Raw genomic sequence first — 24,643 nt, forward strand, 5'->3', positions numbered from 1 at the left:
CCTCACTTCCCACCTACTCATTTATTCATTGCAATCTTCATTTCATCTCCATTATTCTATTGAAAATGCCTTCATAAAAGTAACCACTGTGTTTCCTGTTGTCTGTTGCTATACACATATATATAAACACACACGCTTAAAACTCTGTGGCTAGAACAAACATTTATTTTGGTTACAATTGAGCAATTTGTTCTGGGCTCAGCTGGGAAATGTTGTTGGTTCTTGCCGGGGGCCAATAATACGGATGCACACATCTGCTGACTCAACTGGGAGTCCTGATAAAGATGGCCTCACTCACATGCCCAGTGGCTGGGAGAGTGTTTCAAAGGACAGAACTCAACGGGCAAGTGCCTACAGAGCTTTGCTTGTGTTATGTTTGCTGAAGTCCCACCGGCCAAAGCAAAACACATCATCAGCCCCCGTTAATGCAGTAGAGCAGTGATTTTCAACCTTTCACCTCATGGCACACATTAACTAATTACCAAAACTCTGTGGCACACCAAAAATTTCCAACAAAAAATAGGTATAATTTTGATTTATTCATACCGGATGGCTATTGCTGTGTTGGTTGTTGTCATTTTTTTATTTTTTGACAATCTAAGGGAAAAGAGGTCAGTGCTCCTGAATATAGTCAGGTATTGCATATTTTAAAAATTCTTGCGGCACACTGGTTGAAGATCGCTGCAGCAGAGTATTAGACAAGATGTGGATATCTACCAGGAGACATGAATCTTTGGGGACAACTTATATAGCACTCTATCAGTTAGTCCATTGGGAACAGATCAAATACTGATTGAAATACTTGTTCTTTGTTGCTCATCACTTCTACAAAAATATTGCCAGGGTAAGGTCTTGATATTTTATCCTAAAATATTTCTAAAATTTTAAGTAATCTGTTTTTATAAGTATAAATTATGCTATTTTGAATTACAGTATATAGAGGATCAAACAGAATATTAATTAGGCATTACTCATTGAGGACTTTTAAATTTTTGGATAATTATATCATAACTCATTAAAGTGTCTCTTAACCAATTTCCTCCTGATTTTCTTGTGATACTTCAAGTGGGTCCTTAAAACTATCATATAAATCAGCCTAATTGTAGGTTTTTGCACTATTCAGGACTCCAAGTTACCAGTTTCAAAAACCAAAAGATAATATTTTTCTGATTGTTAGTTATTTTATATCATATTAATATATTAATATACTTATTGAATGTTCATTCTTCTCTATGCTTGTTTATCATTTGCCTATTTTTTTTTAGGTTTATTTGTATTTTCTTATTGACTTGTAGGAACATATTATTATCTTTAGTTTGTTATGTATGTTTTAAACATACTTAAGTTTGACTTGTTTTCTTACTTTATACCTTTTAGTAAAAAAGTTCTTAATTTTAATGTATTTAAATTTATCATTTTTCCTTTATTTTAAGTGCTTTGCATCTTGTTTAAGAAATATTTCCATACTGCAAGGTCCTAGAAAATATTTTCTTTTCTTACAAATTTTTTAAGTTTTTCACTAGAGATTTAATTGTTTAACATTGTGAAATTGTGTGTAAGAATAGAGTAAGTAGCAATTTTCATTTATAAATATATGAAAATTATTTTTCTCAACATCAATTTTGTTACAAAATCCAGTCATTTCTTAGAAATCAGCTATACCATATTGATCATATATCAAGTTTTCATAATGATTATATCGTTTCTAGCTCCTGTATTTTACCTGTGAATTTAACCCTCTATTACAATATCTCATTCCACTGATTTGCATGCTTCCTAATATGTCTTGATATCTGATAGGGTAGTTCCATTCTTTTTGTGCTTTTATAGACTTCTTTGGCTCTTTTTGGTATGTACAGTTTTTAGAATAAACTTGTCATATTCTATGCAAAAACTCATTGGGATTTTGAACAGTTGTGCTTATCACCTTTTTTTATGTAGATGAATTTAGTCTCAAGAGGAGTGTTTTTCAGATTCCATTGAATCTACTATCAGCATAAGAAAATTTCAGTAATATAGCAAATACCAAAACCTGTTTAGAGGAGAAAACTTAGTAGGAGGTAAATGGGAAAAATGGACAAATAGATGAAAACTTAATGTTAAATTATTGGTTCTCTAACATATAGTCATAAGCTGCATAATGTTTCAGTCAATGACAGACTGTGTATAGGACAGTGGCCCCATATATAATAATAAAAGCATAATATGCTAGTTAGACCGGACGTCCTTCTGGATGTCCTTCCAGACAACCTTCCGGATGAAGCTGGGACTACAAGGGAAGCCTGGGTCCTCGGTGCCTGCCAGCGGCCAGAGGGAAGCCCGGGTCCTGGGTGCCAGAGGGAAGCCGGTGCTGACAGTCGGGGGAAGAAAGGCATACTCTTGCACGAATTTCATGCATTGGCCCTCTAGTAAGATTATAACAGAGCAGAGGGCCTCAACTTTTGCCTGAATAAGCTTACATTTGAATTTGTAGAATCTTGGGATATTTTCACTCATTGGTGAAATCTGTCTTTGTTTTCCCTCCCACCTGTTTGTGTCTAGGGGAGAATTTGCTAGTTCTATAGGCTCTGTTTTGTTTCTCTCTAGAACCATAACTTCCATATTTATTAGACAACCTTTCCATCTTAGGCAGATCTCCAGGGTGGTGAGAGAGTTCTCGTGACAACGAGTAGGAGGCAACTTCTCAGCCACCTATTCTGGATTCTGGGGCGGGGCGGGGGGGAGGAGGAGGAAGCAATAATACCTGCTCATCTCACCACAGGCTACCCTTCCATTATTAGCGTGGATTACCACCTGTTTATTCTCACAGTCTGGGAATTCCGCAAGAGTTCTCCAGAGAAGCCATTCATTTCCCCTGAAAGGATCTCCACTTGTCCTCTGAGCTATACGCTGCTTTGCTCTGGTTTCACTATCAGTCTCATCAGATTACCTTCTATTTCTGGGTATTCTTTTAAAATATACATCCCAATAATTTTATTGACAGACATATATATTCTTCTCCAGAAATGTTGGTATGACGTGGGAATTGAAGAGAGGTAATGATATATGCCCAATCTCACAGCTTGAATTGGAGGTTATCTGCAAAACCCATAACATTCAGACTATATAGTCCTTGCATTTTTAGTAACTTTGCCCCTTAAAGCTCACGGTTCTTTTAGAATATATCACAGAACAAGACTCCTTCCGAAGAGTGTATAGTCCAGGAGAGGGATAAGACAAGGATAATACTATGGAAAACTAAGTGTTTGTGAACTCATGTAATTATGTGTTTTCCACTCTTTTGTGATATATTAAAGTTCAAAGGATGTCATGGATTCAGATTGTGTGGAAAGTCCTTTGGGAGTAAGGGGCATTTTAACTGGTCCCGTTAAAGGTGTAAGATTTAGAAACGCAGATGAAAGGTGAGAACAATCAGGTGGGAGTAATAAGGAGAGTATAGGAGTAGGTAGTAGAAGTATATAACTGTTTTGGAAACAATAGAGTACATAATTTGACAGAAATATAATGGGGTATGTGAAGTGAAGTAGTTACAGTTTTACCAGTGAGTTCAAGTATAAGTTAAGTTTACTGTTGTTTTCTGAGCTGTCTAAAATTTGATTTTTATTGAGATCTTTTATTTTGACAGTTTGAAACTTCTTTGGAAGAGTGGTAAGAACCTATCATGCTTCTTTTATTTGTTCATGTTCACATTTTGATTATTAATATGCTTAGAGGAGTTTTATTTCAAAAGGGACAGAAAATTAAAAGCAGTTGTTTTCATATTAGATACTAAAATATAATTTTTTAAAAATTTTAAGAATTAGGATATCATGGAAAATGACAGAATAGGGATCTCCAGGGCCCTGTACCACCACTAAGCAGCTAAAAATTTGGCAAAAATTGGTCAGAATCAACTTTTTTCAAAATCCATAATCTAGTAAACAACTCGCTGCAACCACGGGAGAAAAGTGAATGAAGAAGGAGTCTGTTGCGTTTTATTAGGAGACCGCGGTGACATTTTAAATCGCCTCCGTGCCTCCTCCAGCCCCCAGGTCAGTGGAGGCCCTGAAGAGCCTCCTTCCAGGTCAGTGGAGGCCCCCCCACAGGGGCCTCCTTCTAGGAGGATTGTGTTTCAGTGCTGTGACCATCTGACCACTTCCCAAGAGTGTTCGTTGGAAGCGCTTAAAGGCATATCCTTGCCACCACTGCATGAGGCTGTTGATGAGCGTTGGACGGGCGTTGGGCAGACCAGAGTGCCTGGGGAAGAAGAGGCTGAGAGCAGAGGCACCTGAGGAAATGAGGCTTTTCAGAGCCCTCACGTATATTGGAGGATTGAGAAATGTGCGCAGATGACCAATGCTGGACACATGCGCAGGGGAGAACCAAGAACCAAGAAGACCCTGACTTTGACCTGTGGCTAACCTTTAGGCAAGAATGGATGGTAAGAGGAAGAGATGAACAGCCTGGACAAGCATCGAAGGAGTACTCCAGTACAGAGCCCATCTGTTAAGATTGGGAGGTATCCCCTGTCCCCCACCCTGCCCCGCCTTCTCTGTTTTGGCTCTAGCTATGTAAGCTGACAGGCAAAACAGAAGCTCACCAATAAGCTAATGAAACACTTCCTGTAGTGGCCACGCGTGACAAAGAATACAGATGTTACACAAAGTCTTTAAAAGAATCTTAAATAAATAGCAACCACCCATAACAAACAGCAACAGTAACCCCAATAGACGGAGGCTAATAGTGAAGAGAGCATTATTTAATAAAGATGCTGGGATAATTTATTTTCTATTTTTAAAAGCAAACAAGAAAAAATACATTATCTTTTTCAAAGGAAATATTTAAATGAAATTAAAACTGAAGGAAGAACAAATAATTAATATATTTCTGACCTCAAAATAGACAGACTTTCCTAAATAAATTGAAGAATAACAATGAAACATGTAATATGCAGCCATCAGAGATAGTAAATGGTAGTCAGATATACAGCTTTCTTTAATAAGAAAAATGATAATTTAATAAAAATGAAACTCCTTGCTTTGTTGTTTATACTGATTTTCTTATAACTTTTGTTGGAGAAAAAATACTTTCTGTTTAAATCAATGAAATGTAATCTAGGATCCAAGAAGTGATACAGATAATGAGAAATATATTGTTATTCAACATATAGGACTTTAGCTAAAAGAGTTTTTAGAAAAGAAGTAACATTTTAATTTGTACATTTTTCTAAAACCTTAAACTTCAGATCTGAAATAGTATTCTTGCTCCTTGTCATTCATATTGATTCCCCAGAAATTGCTAAACTGAAATTAGAAAAATAATTTAACTTATTTTTTAAAAAGCTCATTTAACTTATTTTTTAAAAATCCCTTTTCAATAGCAAATCTTTAGGAAATACCAATTTCTTAAAAAACAAATGAACTGCTTTATTATCTCCTTATGCCCAGCTGGTGTGGCTCAATGGTTGAACGTCAACCTATGAACCAGGAGGTCACGGTTCCATTCTTAGTCAGGGCACATGCCTAGGTTAAGGGCTCCACCCCAGTGTGGGGTGTGCAGGTGGCAGCTGATCAATGATTTTCTCTCATTGATGTTTCTAGCTCTCTCTTCCTCTCTGAAATGAATAAAAATATATTTTAAAAAATTTCAGATCATTTGTAACAAATTTTAGATTTCTATTAATTTACCATGAAGTTTTAAGCCCATTGTCTATTAGAACGTTGCTGTATGAATCTCGAGGAGAGTAGAGTTAGTATGTATATAGAAAGTTTCACCACACACATTTCCAATTCAATGTAACATTTGTTTTACTGAATTGAAGTACAGCCCTCCTGGAGTAATTGGTTCCCTCTCTCCTGCTCCATAGGCGCTGGGCTGCCGAAAAAGACCGAGAAGAAGACTGGAGGGTCGCGAAGGTGGAACCCACGGAAGAAAGAGGTAAAGCTGGACTGCACACGTAGATCAGTGCAGCTGCATTCAGAAGCTCACTGACTTCATTTCATAGAGTTCTCATTTTCCCTTCATAATGTTAACGGCTTTATAATGCTTACGAGTGTGTCAGAGAGGACAGAGCCTCCTATATAATTTGATTAGACATTTGTTCAACAAATATTTATTAATGACTGTTATGTGCCATTAGAGGCCCGGTGCATGAAATTCCTGCACTAGGGGGCATTCCTCAGTCTGGCCTGCGCCCTCTCGCAGTCTGGGAGCCCTCAGGGGATGTCTGACTGACGGCTTAGGCGAGGGGAGCAGGCCTAAGCTGGCAGTCGGACATCCTTAGCACTGCTGCAGAGGCAGGAAAGGCTCCTGTCACTGCCACTGCACTCGCTATTCCTGAGCCCGGCTTCTGGCTGAGAGCTGCTCCCCCTGTGGGAGCGCACTGACCACCAGGGGCAGCTCCTGCATTGAGCGTCTTCCCCCGGTGGTCAGTGCGTGTCATAGTGACCGGTCGTTCCACAGTTTGGTCGATTTGCATGTTAGCCTTTTATTATATAGGATGTACTGTCTAGGTCCTGAGTGTAGATGACCCCGGCTTACCTCTCCAGAAGCTAACTATAATTCCAGTTCTGTGCAGTAGGCTTTCTGTGAGAATCAGTCTTCTCTGTCCACACTGGCCAATAGAGCATCAGCCACATACAGTGTCTGAGAACTGGAAATGTGGCTGGTGAGACGGAGGCATTTAATTTTTAAGTTTAAGTTTAACTTAGATTTCAATGAAAATAGTCACATGGGGTTCATGGCTACCATATTGGACATCACATTTCCATTATATATAAAAATCAAGATTAATATTCTTGTCAAGATTAATATTTTACAAAATGTAAAATAATATACTGGCATAAAATGTGTGTTAAAATTCTTCAGTGTATTTGAACATATTCTTGATATTAACTCTTCCCCACTCCTTGCCACAAAAACTTGTTAAACATCTTTCTTAAGTGAATGCTAACTAATAAACTCGGGACTTTTTAAAAGCAAGAATGTTTTATTCACAGTGAGGCTCTGATTCTACTGTTTTCAATGTTTACGTCTACAGTGAAGATGAAAACCTCACTTATTACCTAATTTTTCACATGATAAATGCTGAGAGAAAACAATAACACATGAGTAGTCACAATATCCATTACATTAACTGCACTTATGTTTATCACAAACATGTACATTTGACTCTAAAACATAAGACAGTATCAAGATAAGGAAGGTTTGCCCCAGCCAGTTTGGCTCAGTGGATAGAGTGTCAGCCTGCGGACTGAAGGGTCCCGGGTTTGATTCTGGTCAGGGGCACATTCCCGGGTTGCGGGCTGATCCCCAGTAGCAGCATCTCTCTCATCATTGATGTTTCTATCTCTCTCTCCTTTTTCCTCTCTGAAATCAATAAAATATATTTTAAAAAGATAAGGAAAATCTATTGTAAATATTTACGCTAAAAATGTAAGGTGGTTGCTCACTCATTATGAACTAATTGAGATAGTGTTCTAGAAAAAAAATGAGAGATGTTAAATGCTGTGATAGAAACAGTAAAAAGACAACTTGCAATAACATAATGGACTCCTCACCTTCGGACAGAAGTCTATCTAATCAGAAGTGCTTTAATTTCAGTGCTAGTAACTTCATCATGTGTTTCAGACTGAAATCTTGTTATAGAGGTTGAAGGGATAGTAAGTTGGCTGGAGAACCCAGTGCTTAATGTGTATATTGGCATCTAACAAAGCAGACAATTAAGAATATGAAGTATACAGGATGTGGTGGAATTTGAAAAACAAAAAAGAAGGCTATAGACCAAATAAATAGAGGCCAAATAAAGGAGAGGTCTGGAAAATAAAATTTTATGCCTTGCAATAGAGAAACCTTCTTTTTAAGAATTCTTCTCCTGCGGATGCTGAATTTCTTGGACAAGACCATAGGTTAGAAGAAGAAACTGCGAGTGGCTGCTCAGCTTCCACTGACGACCGCTATGTAACACCACCTTCCCGTAGGAATGACTGTCCTTATTGCCCAGCACTAACCGAAAGACACCAAAGGCCTGCGAGTTGCCTTTCTTCCGGATCTGGCTTTACTGTTTCTCCTCCGCTTCCGTGTGTTGGGGACTTTTCCTTTCTTAAGACGGTGTTCACTTCTGTCTTCTTGTTAAGTCACGTTTTGGCAAAAGCCATCGCTTACAGGTATAAAGGTCGCCAGGATGTGGCCTGTGTCGGCATTCCTTACTGATCTGTTTCCAGGGAGAGAGCATATTGCCTAGGACTTCACAGGCTCTCTGTCCATTTCTTACATAAACAGATGAGTGAATAGTCATAGTAATGATTTCATTAACATTAACCCCTATCACTCCAGAGCTGTGGACCAAGAATCACAAATACCTCTCATTTAAAGGTGTTAATTTGTGTTATAACTGAATAAGTAGAATTTGAGAAAAACAATAAACTTTTTGCAAGGCTAAGTAAGGATGTTATTATCTGGTAAGATAAAGAATATTAAGTGTCTTGTTTCTAGTAACCATCTGAGGATGTCCAGTATGTATCTGATGTAATGGTTATGATTCGCTTTTCTCAAAGAATGAGAAGGAAACACAAGCATAATTTCAAAATATAGCTTATAAACAGAGCACTTGTTTTTTTCTTCAGGTAAGATATTATACATGAAAGATATGAGTTGAGATTTAGCTATTCTAATTGTTTTATGAAATGTCCATTTAAAAACCTGTCTTTCAAAATGTATAATCAACGTTATGATTGTGTGATAACGTCTTTAAAAGCTAATGGTCTTTAAAAGGCTAATTTGTTTTTCTAAAATTCTCATTAATTATATAAATACTAAATACCGTGATACAATTAGTACTCATGTTCCCACCACCCAGTTTATAGGCTGACTCATTAACAAATGTGAATGCATTTTCCTATTTTTAAGATGAGAAGTGTCCGGAATTAAAGCAGGAAATGGCAACGTTGCTGTCAGAGGCCATTTTTCTCGTCAAAACTCTAGAAACTGACCGCGCAGAAGCTGAAGAAGCTCTGAAACGACAGCACACTCGAAGGAAGAAGATAAACAAGACAATTGATTCTTGGTCAATCTGGAGACTTCAAGAAATGCCCATGGCTGTGCAGAAAGGTAATAATGAGGATCGTTTCATCGTACTGCCATTGACTTTGTTCCACAGGCATGAGTCATTGATTGTAGCGCGGAATAAAACATCAGCCCTGTTTTAGTGACCCTGTTACTGGTATTTTGCATCCAAACCGGTGCTCTTCTAATAGGTGCTATTAATGACAATGCTTAGTCATTGGAAGGAATGCATTGAGCAAACCTGGATCTGCTGTCAGTCGGTGTTGGTTTGAAATTCCTTTGGATTCATGGTACCTAGGGGGGCATGCAAACTTTCGACTCCTGCTTCATGTAACGACTATAGTGTTTGAGGACTAGAAATTGAAAGTGATTGCCAGTTAGTGGTATTGGCCACATCTTTAAACATAGTAAAACACGAGAGTTCTAAGGGATATTTCAGCAACTGCTCCATCTGCTTTGGGGAATTCAGCAGTAAGTTTTATAGGTAACTTCTAGGAGGCAATAAAACTTAAGGTGTTTCTAAGAGTCACGCAGGTAACAAATATTTCAAAGGAAAACGCTGCCTTTTAGAGGCCAGAGTGAGGTATTGAAGAGTATAAAGGCATTTGATTTTTCATTCTGCACACACTGTGCCTGCCTCTCAGAACATGCCTGACTATATGTGTCTGCCTAAGGCTGGAAGTTGTTAGTGCGATCAGAGGGTAAAAATGTTAATTCAGGATTTACATGCTTTATACATAGGTTATAGTAGGGTGCTTATATAACCTAGCATTTAAAGACACTTTTGAGAGAAAAGAGGGTACTGTCACTCATTATTACTTTGGGGTAACAGCCATTAATTCAAATAATGTGTAAAAATGAACTCATACATACACCTGTTAGAATGTTATGAGTCTAAAACTGTAGTTCCCAGGGTAGGGCATACACATTTCAGGGAGTGGCAATAAAAGATCAGAATTTTTATTTATATTTTTTCACATTTTCCCCCTGATTGTGCCTGATAACACACCGGTACCCAGGGGTTCCTCGGCTTTGTTGTTTTAGTAAAGTGAGCTGCACAGAGGTTTAATGGCTTTTTCTCCTTTTGAAGTGACACTGAGATCACAGCTGGAACTCCATTTGTTCGCTTCCTTCTGGGGAAGAACTGAAGCAGCAGGAATGGGCCCTGCGCAGAGGCTGGGAATGACTTTAATCCAGACTGTGTCTATGCTCTTTTGCACCCCTTATTCTAAAGAGTTAACTATAGCCCCCCCCCCCCCCCCCCCGTGGCTCAGTGGTTGAAGTTCAACCTATGACCCAGGAGGTCACGGTTTGATTCCGGTCAGGGCACATGGCCAGGTTGCTTGATCACGGGGAGGGGGGTGGGAGGGGGTGGCGGGCAGGAGGCAGCAGATCAATGATTCTCTCTCATCATTGATGTTTCTATTTCTCTCTCCCTCTCCCTTTCTCTCTGAAATCAATAAAAATATATTTTAAAGAGTTAACTATAAAAATCACTCTAAGCTCAGGTAAGAGATCTTTTTCGACCCAAAGGAATACATTTTATCTCAGTTAACATTTCAAGGTAAGGAGTTGCTTAACAGCAAATATTATAAAACTCACATAAAGCACACAAAGGGCCAAAACCGGTTTGGCTCAGTGGATAGAGCGTCGGCCTGTGGACTGAAGGGTCCTGGGTTCGATTCCGGTCAAGGGCATGTACCTTGGTTGCGGGCACATCCCCAGTGGGGGGTGTGCAGGAGGCAGCTGATCGATGTTTCTCTCTCATCGATGTTTCTAACTCTCTATTCCTCTCTCTTCCTCTCTGTACAAGATCAATAAAATATATTTTAAAAAAAAAAAAAAAAGCACACAAAGGTCCAGATTTAATGAGCGTGAATCAGTAGAAATAGACAACAGAATCTTACTCAAAAAGTGTTCAAATCTTGGATTATACAGTAGATTATAAAATAAGTATGTTTAATATGTTTCAAGAAATAGAAGTTTGAAAATAAAAATAAGGGCTAAGACTTTTTAAAAGAACGCAAAAATGAATTTAAGACAATAAAAATGAAAATTATATTACTAACTCAGTGGTTGTTTAAATGTTTATTAGACAAAGAAACGTAATAGTAATCTGTAAAATTGAAGGAAATTACATGGAATGCATCACAGCTACACTGGAGGTGGGAACTATAAATAAAATATTTAAAAACATGCAGTATAAAATGAGAAGGTATGATGAATATCTAATAGAAAACCATCATGGAGATTATAATGGTAATACTTAAGATAATGACTCACTTTTTAAAACAAAGTTAGATGGTTATATATCAACCAGGGTAGCTAATGGGTGCAATAAACAAAGTTGTACCTAAACAATTATTAACTTACAAAACATACATTTTAATCCCTTCAGTGAGAAATGCAGACAGCAATATCTTTTATAATGCATTGATAAAATAACATTTTATATTTGGTAAGATTCCCAGATAAAAATTTCTGAAACAAAAATATTTCATATTTATCCATTATCAAACTCGTATTTCAAAATCAGCTTTTTTTGTTCTTATCATTGTTTGTCTAGAACACGAGGCCTATCTGAGAGATATTCTGGAATTACGATGGCATATTGAAGATAAATCTTATAAAATAAAACATTTAGAGGAACAAAAGGCAGCATGGGAAGAAGCTAACGCGAAGGTCCAAGCAGACATAGATTACATGAATGAACACAGTTCTCTGCTGAATTCAAAGCTGATGCAGGAAATTGAAGATCTGAAGGAATATAGTAAAAAAAAAATTGAGGTAAATGAATGAATTAATATGCATTTTATAGATTGTTACTTGGTTATAAAAATATTTCAAATACAAGAAGTTAATATATCTTTAAAGGTTTCCATTTCATTGAAAATTGACCTGCTATTTGTTTCACAGAGGAATTATTTAACTATATACCATACAATTGATTGGTATTCATTTAAACTGTGTGGTCTTCCCTTACTTTATATTTAGGGGCATGAATAATATTTAGTCAACCTATTAATTTTTGGAGATTTAAAACAGCATGGTAATTTTTCAAGTTGTAAATAGAACTGAAGGAGAATGCAAGTAGAATATATCAGTCAATTTCATTGTTGATGAAAATACTAGGTGTACCAGTTAATAATGGTGGATTTTGTAATCAAAGAAAACACGGTAATTTCAAGAGAAACATCAAAAGTGCTTTATTCAGAGTAATGTCCATCGCTAGTTACACATTTCCCCATCTTTCAGGTAATCTGTGGATACCGTCTCAATAGAACTTTTCTTGTTTTGAGGCAAACAATTCAGAGACCCAATTTTCCACTTCTTCATATATTTTCAAGTGCTGCTCAGAAAGTGCATGTGCCATTGATCGAAGCAAGTGGTCATCTGAAGGAGCAAGGTCTGAGGAATACAGCGGGTGGGTTAATACTTCCCAGGCAAGATCTTTTAAGGTGTCTTTAACTGGTTTTGAAGTGTGTGATGGTGCATCATCATGAAGCAAAATTACTTTGCAGTGTCTTCTGGCCCATTCTGGTCGTTTCACGATCAAAGTGTGGTTCAAATTGATTATTTGTTGTCGGTAGCGATCAGCATTAATGGTTTCACCTGGTTTTAGAAGCTCATAATACACCTCCTGATCCCACCAAACGCAGAGCATTGTCTTCTTCCCGAAGCGATTTGGCCTTGCAGTCGATGTTGATGGTTGACCTGGATCAACCCATGGTTTTGTGCATTTGGGATTCTCAAGATAAATCCACTTTCATCGCCAGTCACAATTGGATGCAAAAAAAGACTTTCTTTCATGCCGTTGAATCAACATTTTACTGATGACTTTTCGGTTTTCCATTTGTCTTTCGTTCAGTTGATGTGGCACCTATTTTCCTTCCTTAAAAATCTTTCCCATTGCTTGTAAACGATCGGAAATTGTTTGCTGAGCAATGTTTAATCTTTCTGCAAGTTGTGTTTGAGTTTGACACGCCTCTTCATCCGATAATGCTTGTAATGGTTGGCCTTCAATCTTTTTGACCCGACCCCCACTGAAGCACCTCGCAGTTGTGTCCCAGTTGTTATTGTAGCATTTTAAAATGTCTCAGTAGGCGTGTGCATTGGTATCTCCTTGATCCCCTGGTGTGTTTTTCCCTGGTAGTGGACGAAGGCATGTGAAAGGCAGGGGAAGCAGGGTGGTAGGCAGCTGGGAGAGCAGGTTTTCGAAGGGGAAGAAAACTAGAAAAGGCACCTTGGCAGGATGGGAGAATCACAGCCTTTGTGGAGAGCCCGTGAGGGTTGGTGTGATGGTTAGTTTATTTTTTGGTCAACTTGGTTGGGCCAGGTGGCCAGGTATTTTATGGTCGAACGTCAATCTGCATGTTTGGCTGAAGGTGTGTTGTGGATGAGAGTAACATTTAAATCAGTGGCTTGCACTGAGCAGCCTGCCCTCCATGCCGTGAAGGGGCCTCTCCGGTGACTTCAACAGAGGCTGCCCTCCTTTTAGCGAGAAAGGATTTTGCCAGCAGCTCACCTTCAGACCTGGACCACACCTCTTCCCCGCACCTCTAGCTCGTTGGCTTACCCTGCAGGTCTCGGACGTGCACCACCAGGATCATATGAGCCGATTCCTTCCAACCAGTCCATCTCTTTCCCTCCCTCCCTCTCTCTGTCTCTTTGTCTCCATCCTGTTGCTTCAGCTTCCCTGGAGAAGCCAGAACAATACAGCCACTATTAACGCAGTGATCGCTTCCCATTCTTTCCTGGTCAGTGTGTCACTCATTGCATCTTAAATTCCTGGAAAAGAGTCTGCTTCCCTGGCTTTGGGTCAGCTGACCCCCTTCTTGCTATTACAGGGATCAAAGTGAGTAAGAATCTGGCCCTCTTGGCTTTTGTAGAGGGAGGCAGGGACTGTGTTTAAACCGTCCACTGTGGTATAAAACGCAAGGGAAGGTATTTCTCCGTAATGAAATCGGGGTGCTGTGAAGGAGGGTTATAGATGCCATGTAACCCAAATAGGAAAAACCCCTGCTGTAAATGGGAACAGACATCTTACAAATAAGTGATATTTTACAAAGAAAGTGATAAGGAAATGCATTTTTCTTTCATAGTGTGAGCATAACTGACAAAACTCAAAAATGAAAAGCAGAATTATGAACACTGGGAGACCCAAATGCCTCCTCGGAGACACTGCAGGAAAGTAAGATAGAATAGTGTTTCAGGAACAGGCTTGAAAGCACGAGTCCAGGTGTTTGAATCCCAGCTACACCACTTCCAGGCATCCTCAAACTACGGCCCGCGGGCCACATGCGGGTGTTTTTGCCGTTTTGTTTTTTTACTTCAAAATAAGATACGTGCAGTGTGCATAGGAATTTGTTCATAGTTTTTTTTTTAAACTATCGTCCGGCCCTCCAGCGGTCTGAGGGACAGTGAACTGGCCCCCTGTTTAAAAAGTTTGAGGACCCCTGACTTAAACCTTAGGTCTCTCTTTAACCTCTGGGCCTCAGTTCACGTGTAAAATTACTGTGATACGAACAGTGCCTGCATCACCAGTTCCATGTGCATGTGAAATTAATTAACACGTGGAAATGCCTAGAGTAGAACTTCCCATATATCAGTAGTTCTAATTAGAAGTGGAAAGTAATCTGGATGTGAAATAACGAAAGGAAAGGCAACAGATTTCCTTGGCGTAGGGTAGATCGTCACCTCTCAAATGCCCGATCAATCCCTGGCACTGATGCTGTTATAATAAATTCCCCTTTGATCCAGTTAGCAAGAGGCAGTCACTGTTGTTGGAAATAAAAAAATTGTCACTGATGCAAACATGCATTTTCCCCATGTTTTCTAATTACAAAACTGTTCTTTTAAATGATATGCTTCTCCACGGTCTGTGTATGTGACACAGTATGTGATATACTATCCTGTATGTATCTGTAAGTATCCTATATAATAAAAGGCTAATATGCAACTTGTCCCCTTGACCAGGAGTTTGATCAGGGAGCGGGACTGGCCAGCCAACCTCCCACATCTCCTACCTCCGGCTGGTCTAGCCCAATCGGCCCAGATCAGGGTGGGCTGGCCAGACCCCACCCATGCACAAATTCGTGCAGCAGGCCTCTAGTTTTATAATAACACCAAATAGTCTCAAACACAACTAACATTACTTGGCACATAGTAAGAGCCCTAAAATGCTTTTGAATGATGGGTAAGTAATTAAATAAATAATTGATAAATAGTTGTGTTGCAGAATAGGGAAAAGAAAGTGTTACTTATGGTTGGTCTTTTTTTTTTTTTTTTTTTTAATCATGCACCATAATGTATTCAGAGAAACTAAGTTTTAAATTAATCATGATTTTCTATTTTGCCTCTGTATTACAAACACAGAAAGCATTCTCTCTCCTGTGCCTGAGATGTTAATTTCTATTAAACATTTATAACCTGAAAAATAAATAATTATCCTTAAAGAATATTATGAAAAACAGAGGATATCAGATATTATTCCTAAACTAGAGTACCGGTGCATGAAATTTGTGCACGGGGGGTGGGTCCCTTCCGCCCAGCCTGCACCGTCTCCAATCCAGGACCCCTTGGGGGATGTCCGACTGCTGGTTTAGGCCAAATCCTGGGAATCCGGCCTAAACTGGCAATCGGACATCCTTCTCTCAATCCTGGACTGCTGGCTCCTAATTGCTCACATGCCTGCCTGCCTGGTCACCCCTAACTGCTCCCCACCCACTGGCCTGATCGCCCTTCACTGCCTCTGCGTGCCGGCCTGGTCAACCCTAACTAACCCCCTACTGGCCAGATCGCCCCCAATTGCCCCCTCCCTGTCAGCCTGGTTGCTCCTAACTGCCCCCCCTCCCCGATGGCCTGGTCACCCTTACTGCCCCTCCCACTGGCTTAGTCACCCCCAACTACTCCCCCTGCCAGCCTGGTCACCCCTCACAGCCCCCCCACCGGCCTGGTTGCCCCACGCAGCCTGCTTGTTCAATCATTTGGTTGTCCCTCACTAACCCCCTGTTGGCCTGGTCATAGGCAGCCATCTTGTGAGGGTGTGATGTTCAATTTGCATATTACCCATTTAACATATAGGATGTAGGAAGATAAATTACTTTAAGTGATAATACTCAGTGAAGCCCTGAGCACCATAACTTTGACCGCTTCCACTTCAGTGACTTCTCTCTCACCCATCAAATTACCATCATTAATGACCAAAATTAGAAATGCTCATAGATAAACTTAGGAAGATTACATAAGTCCCATTTTTCATAATTTTCTCGACCTGTGAAATTTAGTCATACATTCTGACATCTTTCTTCCACTACTTAATAAATTTAAGAAGACTGAATTCATGCAAAGTATCTTCTCTGACCACAATGAAATGAAACTATAAATCAATGATAGATAGAAGGAAACTAGAAAATTCACAAATATGTGGGAATTAAAATATTTCCCCAAAAAAGAGAAATCACAAGGGAAATTACAAAATAGTCTGATATAAATGAGAACAAAACACAGCATATGCAAACCTATGGGATGCAGCCAGAGCAGTTCCCATAGGAAAAATTAACAGCTGTAAACATCCACATTTACTCAATATTTTAACTTTATGCCATAAGAAACTAGAAGACAGGGGCAAGCTAAACCCAAAAGCAGAAGGAAGTGAATGATAAAGATTAGAGTATGGAGATAAAATACTGTAGATAATAGGAAAACAATAGAGATGATAAAAGAAATTGAAAGTTGGCTTTTTGAAAAGGTAACAAAATTCACAAACTTTTAGCTAGACTGATTAAGAAAAAAATGAGAAAAGTCAAACTACTAAAATCAGAAATGATTTTACTGGTGAAATGTGTAGATGCTCTAAGGATTGAACTAATGCCAATTTTCTGGTTTGGTGTTCTACTGTAGTTACACAAGATGCTAACATTGGGGAAAGTTGAGTGAAGGTTGCAGGAGGAACCTCCATCCCCCAGCCCCCTGCCCTGTACATTTATCTGCAACTTTCTATGGAAAAAAGTTAAAATGAAAAAGTTAAAATAAGTTTATTTATGATGAGAATAAAAAAAATATGTTTATACCCCTACACCCCTGTGCCTAAAGGAAAATCTTGGAGAAGTTACTGTTGTCTGTGCTAGTCTAAAAAATAATGAGATTTATTGCTTTTCCAGGAGGCAACTGCCTCATATGGACCTACCACTTGGGGAAAGGACTCCTTGCTCCTTAGTGCCTTCTCTTACCCCTCCTCCCACTTCTAACAGGACCTCCAGTCCTTTAGTTCTGCATTCTTACCACGACAACCACCCCTTCTCCTTAGTGTGACAGAGAAAAGAGAGATGGAGAGAGAAGGGAGAATGTTTAAGTTATTAATTAATAAAGACAATAAAAATGGAATATTTTGACACTTATAATAAGACTAATGGCCTGGTACACGAATTCATGCACATTATTTTATTGATTTTTTACAGAGAGGAAGGGAGAGGGATAGAGAGCTAGAAACATCGATGAGAGAGAATCATCAACCAGCTGCCTCCTGCACACCCCCCACTGGGGATGTGCCCGCAACCAATGTACATGCCCTTGACCAGAATCAAACCTGGGACCTTTCAGTCCGCAGACCGACGCTCTATCCACTGAGCCAAACCGGTTTCGGCAATTCATGCACATTGAAAGGAAATTAATTAGAAGAAATATTTTAATATTGCTCTTTGCTCTTTATAATAGAAGTTTCAATCAAATTCACAATCGATAATGACAGATGGAAACACGTGCGTGTGATTGGTGCCAGCGAGAGCTTTATATATATATAGATAAACTTGCTTAATTAGACCTGCTTTCTGATGTAGCTAAATTTTTTTCCAGCCCAGTGAAGCACCCCAACTTCTCTTTCAGCTAATTTTCAGCAACACAGCAGTAAATGTCAACACAAAGCAGATTATTATTGTAGATCACACGGGAAGAACAAAGGGTAAAATATTTAACTGCAGCAGTGTTTGACTATATTCTGCACAGTGAGAAAACCTGAAGTCATTTTCAAGGTCCACCATTTCTTACTTCTTTTCAGTTGGGTCAAGTTTCTAAGCCTTCTACATCTTCATTTTCTGGCTAATGAAAAGAAAATAGGATTTCACTGAGTCTCCTATCTACATACTCCAGGACTTCTGTGAGGAACAAATGAGATGAGGCACAGAAAACGCTTCACAGACATTTGGTTAAAGTGTAAATGTTTCCACCTGGGTATAAAGCAAGTCACGTTCCTGGGCTGAAGAAACTCCAAAGAAGCTAGTTGCCAGGGAGAGGAAGCCGGGCGTTGCAATGTGACGTCATTACCCAGCACCCACAGCAACTATTTCCGGGCTGGCCATGGGGTCTCGGCAGCGTTGGTTGCGATTTGGTGGGCTGTTCCTCTGGGTTGGTGGCAGGGCCTGTGTGCCATTTGGGGGAAGCTGAGTGTTGCTTTGTCGGCCAGGTCCGCACTGCCGTTTCTCTATAAATGGCAAGTGTACCTCACGGCAGCTCTTGCATTGACCATCTGCTCCTGGTGCACATCATAGCGACTGGTCAGACAGTGGGAAGGACACTTAGCATATTAGCCTTTTATATATCCTATCTAGTAAAAGAGTAATATGCAAATTGACCGTCACTCCAACACACAAGATGGCTGCCCCCATGTGGTCAAAGATGGCTGCCCCCATATGGACACAAGATGGCCGCCACAAGATGGCCAGCAGGGGAGGCCAGTTAGGGGTGACCAGGATGGCAGGGGAGGGTAGTTTGGGGCGACCAGGCCTGCAGGGGAGGGCAGTTTGGGGGTGACCAGGCCTGCAGGGGAGGACAGTTGGGGGGGGACCTAGGCCTGCAGGGGAGGGCAGTTGGGGGTGACCAGGCCTGCAGGGGAGGACAGTTGGGGGCAACCAGGCCTGCAGGGGAGGGCAGTTGGGAGGGACCAGGCCGGCAAAGGAGGGCAGTTAGGCACAATCAGGCCAGCAGGGGAGCAGTTAGGCGTCGATCAGGCTGGCAGGTAAGTGGTTAGGGGGTGATCAGGCTGGCAGGCAGAAGCGGTTAGGGGCAATCAGGCAGGCAGGCAGGCAGGCGAGTGGTTGGGAGTCAGCAGTCCTGGATTGTGAGAGGGATGTCCGATTGCCCGTTTTGACCCGATCCCAGGATCGGGGCTAAACGGGCAGTCGGACATCCCTTGAAGGATCCCAGATTGGAGAGGGTGCAGGCTGGGCTGAGGGACACACATACCCCCACCCCCCGTGCACGAATTTCATGCACCGGGCCTCTAGTATATAGATAATAATGTTATTCCTCAATGAGAAAGTTACAGGTTATTTAGTTTATTTTTATCTGTGTTTTCTGATTTTTCTACAAGGAAGTACTTGAACAATAAAAACAGTAAAAAGTAGCAATTTTGTGTGGGTGACAAGGTAATGGTTTTACTTTGGTCCTGTTTACTGGAGTGCTGAAGTTGCTCTCTTCAGTAGTTTTTGTACATCCTCAGTATTTATGCCTTCAGGGTAGAGAAATCTCAGAAACTGTGCTCAACAGTAGAGTAAGTATGGGAAGAAAATCGATATGAGAACTTTTTATTTAAATAGAAACTAAGTCCAAGGTCCTTTTTATGACCTTTTGTCTGATTCTTTTAATTAGCCATTATGTGCATATGTTAGCAAAATATATTTTTATTTCTAGGTAATGGAACTATACAGACAAATTCATGGAGAACTTCAAGACGCTATAGGAAACTGTGAAAAAATGAAATTGAAAATTACACAAAATAGAGAAGAAATGGAAAGAGATATTGAAAATGATGTAAAAAACATACAAGCCTACAAGTAAGAATTTTTCACAAATCCTACTTATATAATTTAGAAGTAAAATATTAATTAAAATGTAATTTATATTCCTGTATGAAAATTTATATAAAGACGAAGGAATCTAAATTACCCTTTCTATCTTATCAAGCTTTTATATAAATTAAAATATGTATCTTTACATGTGTGAATCCATATGTGTACAGGTTCCTAAAGCACTGTTTTTTGGTGACATTTGAAAGCTCTTTATATATCTTGCCATATTGTGGATATGATATAGCAGTATAGATATCCCTGCTATCTACGTGCAAAAGTGACTAACATTTTTTTTCAGCATGGGATATTATTAAAAACAAATTATATAGCCTTGTGTTAATTATAAACATAGCATCTAATTATCTTAATTTCCATTTATTTGATTTCTAATAAAATATAATATTTAAAAATTATGTAGACTACATTTATATTTATTGGGGTGACATTGGTTAATAAAATATATATAATTTAAGTGATTTTTATTTTATTTTTGATATATTTATATTTTATGATATTTCATCTAATTCCACTTGTTGTCTTTAAATTTTTTATAGTTCTATGTATAGGAAAATTTCCTTTATTAAAATTGATCAATGAGTTAGTATAGAAAAACTCATGTTGTTTTATTTTATTTTTACCGAATTTATTGGGGTGATTCTGGTTAACAAAATTATACAGGTTTCAGGTGCACAATTCTACATGTGTTGTAGAGAAGCTCTTATTTATATATAGCTAGAATTAAGTAAGCATAAGCAAAATGAAAAACAAAATTTATTTATAAACCTGTGATCTAGATAACATCCATTAATTAAGATCTTTATATTTCATCAGTCCTATGTCCATTTTAACATGTGCTTAAATATAACCTATTATTTAATATATAAATAACTTTAGTAATTCATCTGATTTGTTATATCTTCATTGTCATTTAGCTAATATGTTTTCTAATTTTCATTGTGATTTCCTCTTTTACCCATTGGTTATTAAGAAATATATTTAAAAATGTTCCATGATGAATTTCTATTTTGTAGTTATTATTGTTTTCCAGGTGAGTTATACTTCAGTCAGGGAACATTATGTAATTTAAAAAAAAAAATTATCTTTATTGTTGAAAGAATGACAAGAGTTCTCATTTTTCTTCCATTGACCCCCTCCAGCCTACATCCCCCCAGGCCTTCACCTCACTATAGTCTGTGTCCATGGGTCATGTACATATGCATATGAATTCTTTGGTTAATCTCTTCTCCTCCCCCCCCCCCACTTCCCTCTGAAATTCATGCATCTGTCTCATGCTTCTATGTCTCTGGATCTATTTTGTTCATCAGATTATTTTGTTTATTAAATTCCACATATGAGTGACATCATGTGATACTTGTATTTCTCTGACTGGCTTATTTTGCTTAGCTTAATGCTCTCCAGGTCCCTCCAGGCTGTCTCAAAGGGTAAGAGATCCTTCTATTTTACAGCTGCATAGTATTCCATTGTGTAAATGTACCACTAGTTTTAATTGTTGATAATTAAATTTTTTTTCTTGTATTTCCCACATAATCATATCACTTTTATGAGTTTCCAATAAACCTCCCAGTTTATTATTTTATTTATAAGTAGAGGCCCGGTGCACGAAATGTGTGCACTCAGAGGGAGGGTATTCCCTCAGCCCGGCCTGCGCCCTTTCGCCGTCTGGGAGCCCCACAATCGATTGCCCCAAAGAGGGAGGCCCAGGCTACCTGGCCGGGGCTCCGTGATGGATCACCCCCGAAGAGTGAGGCCCCACCCATCTGCCTCAGCCTGCCGGTTGGTGGCCTGGGCCTCCCTCTTCGGGGCGATCATGGGGCGGTGGCGGGGCTCCAGACCAACGCATCGCACCTGCCTTGGCTGGCCTTGCGCCAGTGGGTGTCATAGCGTGGTCTTCCAGACGGTCGTTCCTGTGTTCGGCCATTCGGTTGATTTGCATATCACGCTTTTATTATTACAGATATCTAAAAAAGTTGGGGTTATCTGCAGATGATAACTTTGTCACTTTCTCACTGTACTTTTTCCGCATATTAAATTAGAACAACATTGCCTAAGGAGACTTTTATATTGGCATGTGTTTTCCACGCCCGGAGGAGAGAAAGTGTTACGGGGTCACGGAGTAGTGCTGGTCTTTTCTGTGGGAAGTCCCACAGGAGCAGAGGACCCCTTGGCATTGACCTCCTTCAAATGAGCCTCTTGTTACCAAGGACAGTTGCTCCTGTTTCACCTCAAGGACTGTGGTGCCCTTTCACGTTTACATCTTCTCTTTTTGTTTCTTTAAACATTTTTCCTTTATTTTATTTTTTGCCCTCACCATTTATCCCCCCTGTACCCTCTTCCACCTCCACCCCCTCACTTGCAATCATCTTCCCTTTCTCTTTTTTTTTTTCTTGTTTTTTGATCCCTGTGCTATCCCACCTATGACAGGTCTCTCACCTGAAATCAACTTAAACAAGTAATTTACAAATGTTTTATTTTTATTTATTGGGGTGATATTGGTTAACAAAATTATATAGGTTTCAGGTATACATTCTATAATACATCATCTGTTTGCCTCAATTCATTTACATTGGAAACATAAATACTACTGGCAAATATTTCTTGCTGTTTACTTTCGATATGTAGGTGGTACTTTTAAGGAGTTGATTGGGGATGGGAGAACTTTCAAGAATACATGAATTTCATTGATTTACATTAAGTCAGAAGCCAATTTAAATATCCCTAATTTTAATATAATTTTCCTTTCAAGGTAGATAAAATCACCATTGTGTTTTTCTCTTAGGAAACAGATGGACAAGCTTAACGTCCTGTTTGATCACTATAGCTCCTTGATTCAAAACGTGAGCGAAAGCATTGAGAAGAGCGAGGTGGCCGTGTCTGTCACCCTGAAGGAAACGCAGACATCCACAGATGAATTATCTTCTTTAATGAAAATGGTGAGTCTTCATGTTCCAAAAAACAAAATATACTGATTTTAGTTTTGGTTTCCTGTAGCCGCATAGCAGATAATCAGAATTGTAGCTGCTTAAAACAGCACCTGTTCATTATCTCCAAGTGTCTCGGGCCACAGCTCAGCTGGATGCTCTCCTGCAGGGCTTCCACGCCTGGGTCCAAGGTGCCCCCGCCCTGCGCTTCTCCCGGAGGCTCCAGGACCAGCCTGCTTCCAGGCCCACTCGGTTTTGGCAGGAGGCAGGTGCTGTGGTGTCCTTGGTGCTGGTCAGCCAGGGATCAGTCTCTGAGCTCGTTGTGTTTCTAAATATATTTTTACTGATTTCAGAGAGGACGGGAGCGGGAGAGAGAGAGAAACATCAATGAAGAGAGAGAATCATGGATCGGCTGCCTCCTGCACACCACCTACTGGGGATCCAGCCGCAACCTGGGCATGTGCCTCAGATGGGGACTCGAACCATGACCTCCTGGTTCATAGGTCGGTACTCAACCCCTGAGCCATGTGGCCCATTCTGTGCTTGTTTTCCCCTGTTGGTAGTTTCTTTCAACTTTAAACCAGGAATGGGGGTCCAGTCCTGTCATGTTCGGTATCACCCTGACCTTCCCTTGTGACTCATCTTCCCTGTCTTCCTCTTCTGCCATATCTCATTTACGACAGTGAAAGGAAGTAGTTGTAAAAGGAAGTTATAAAATGGTAAAAAGAAATAACAGTATCTTTAACAGGCAATAATATACACATTCCGGTACCAATTTGCATTCCTACCTAGAGTCAAAACTGCATGTCTTTTTTGCCACTTTCTATTACCTCTCTTTAATTGTATCTGATTTTAAAAAATTAATCCATAGTTATTAATGAGCTGAGCATATTTTAATGGCTTTTGGGAGGTCATTTGTATTTCCTTTTCTGTGTAAGACCTGCTCATGACTTTTTCCCCTATATGTTGAGTGATTGCTTATTTTTTGATTTGTAAGAATTTGTTGTTTATTTTGGATACTAAATAAAGTTACACATTTAAAAATATTTTCACCCATTCTTTTTTCATTTCTTTATAACTTCTGATGAATGAAATTTCAATGTTAATTTAGTAAAAGTTTTAATAATTTTCTTTGAACTTTGTGATTTTCTGAACTTGCTTAAGAAATTATTTTCTACCTCAAAGTAAAAAAAAAATAACCTGTGGTATAATTTTGCAAATGTTTTGAAATTTTGCTTTTCATATTTACAGAGTGCTCTTAGATGAAGCTATGTTCAAAATAATCAAAATTGGTTTTTTTGTCATTCTATCTTTTATGTACAAGTTTGTAAATAATAAACTATCTCTTAAATTTTAGGAATGCATATTTCACTTGCCAGGTGTGAAGCATAATCAATATGAAATTCATTTATGGGTAGGGTGTGAAGAGAGGTTCTAATCTTTTTTCCTTTTTTATTGAATTTATTGGGTGGCATCTATATACATAAATAAAAGAGTAAGGTGCAAATTGACCGTACATTCACAACGCCCACCAGTCAATCAGGAGTGAGTATGCAAATTAACCCAACAAAGATGGTGGGTTAATTTGCATATGCAGGCGCCAAGTGGAGCAAGCATCCCGCCCCACCCCAGCCGTTCTGGGCCTCTGGGCAGCATGGGAAGGCGGAAAGGTGGCTCCCAGCCAAAGTGAAAAGGCGGCTCTGGCCGGAGCGAAGGCAGTGCTGGCAGCCAGGGGAAAGAAGGCCCATTCTTGCACGAATCTTCGTGCATCGGGCCTCTAGTCTATATATATGTATAAAAAGCCAGAGACCAGAACAA

The 24,643-nt window shown here is 39.4% G+C and overlaps 1 protein-coding gene across 1 annotated transcript in view; it reads left to right on the top strand.

Annotated features, from left to right (window-relative positions):
• The window catches only part of CCDC178 (coiled-coil domain containing 178), a 232,156-nt gene that overhangs the window by 16,472 nt on the left and 191,041 nt on the right, over nt 1-24,643 (top strand). Inside the window, exons 4-9 of the mRNA XM_054724454.1 lie at nt 3,626-3,648; nt 5,846-5,916; nt 8,887-9,087; nt 11,609-11,829; nt 19,729-19,871; nt 22,684-22,837. Of these exons, the coding sequence (XP_054580429.1) occupies nt 3,626-3,648; nt 5,846-5,916; nt 8,887-9,087; nt 11,609-11,829; nt 19,729-19,871; nt 22,684-22,837 (813 nt within the window). The remainder of the gene's footprint in view (nt 1-3,625; nt 3,649-5,845; nt 5,917-8,886; nt 9,088-11,608; nt 11,830-19,728; nt 19,872-22,683; nt 22,838-24,643) is intronic.

This window comes from Eptesicus fuscus, chromosome 12 (assembly GCF_027574615.1).
Source record: "Eptesicus fuscus isolate TK198812 chromosome 12, DD_ASM_mEF_20220401, whole genome shotgun sequence".
In the NCBI taxonomy this organism is placed as follows: Eukaryota; Metazoa; Chordata; class Mammalia; order Chiroptera; family Vespertilionidae; genus Eptesicus; species Eptesicus fuscus.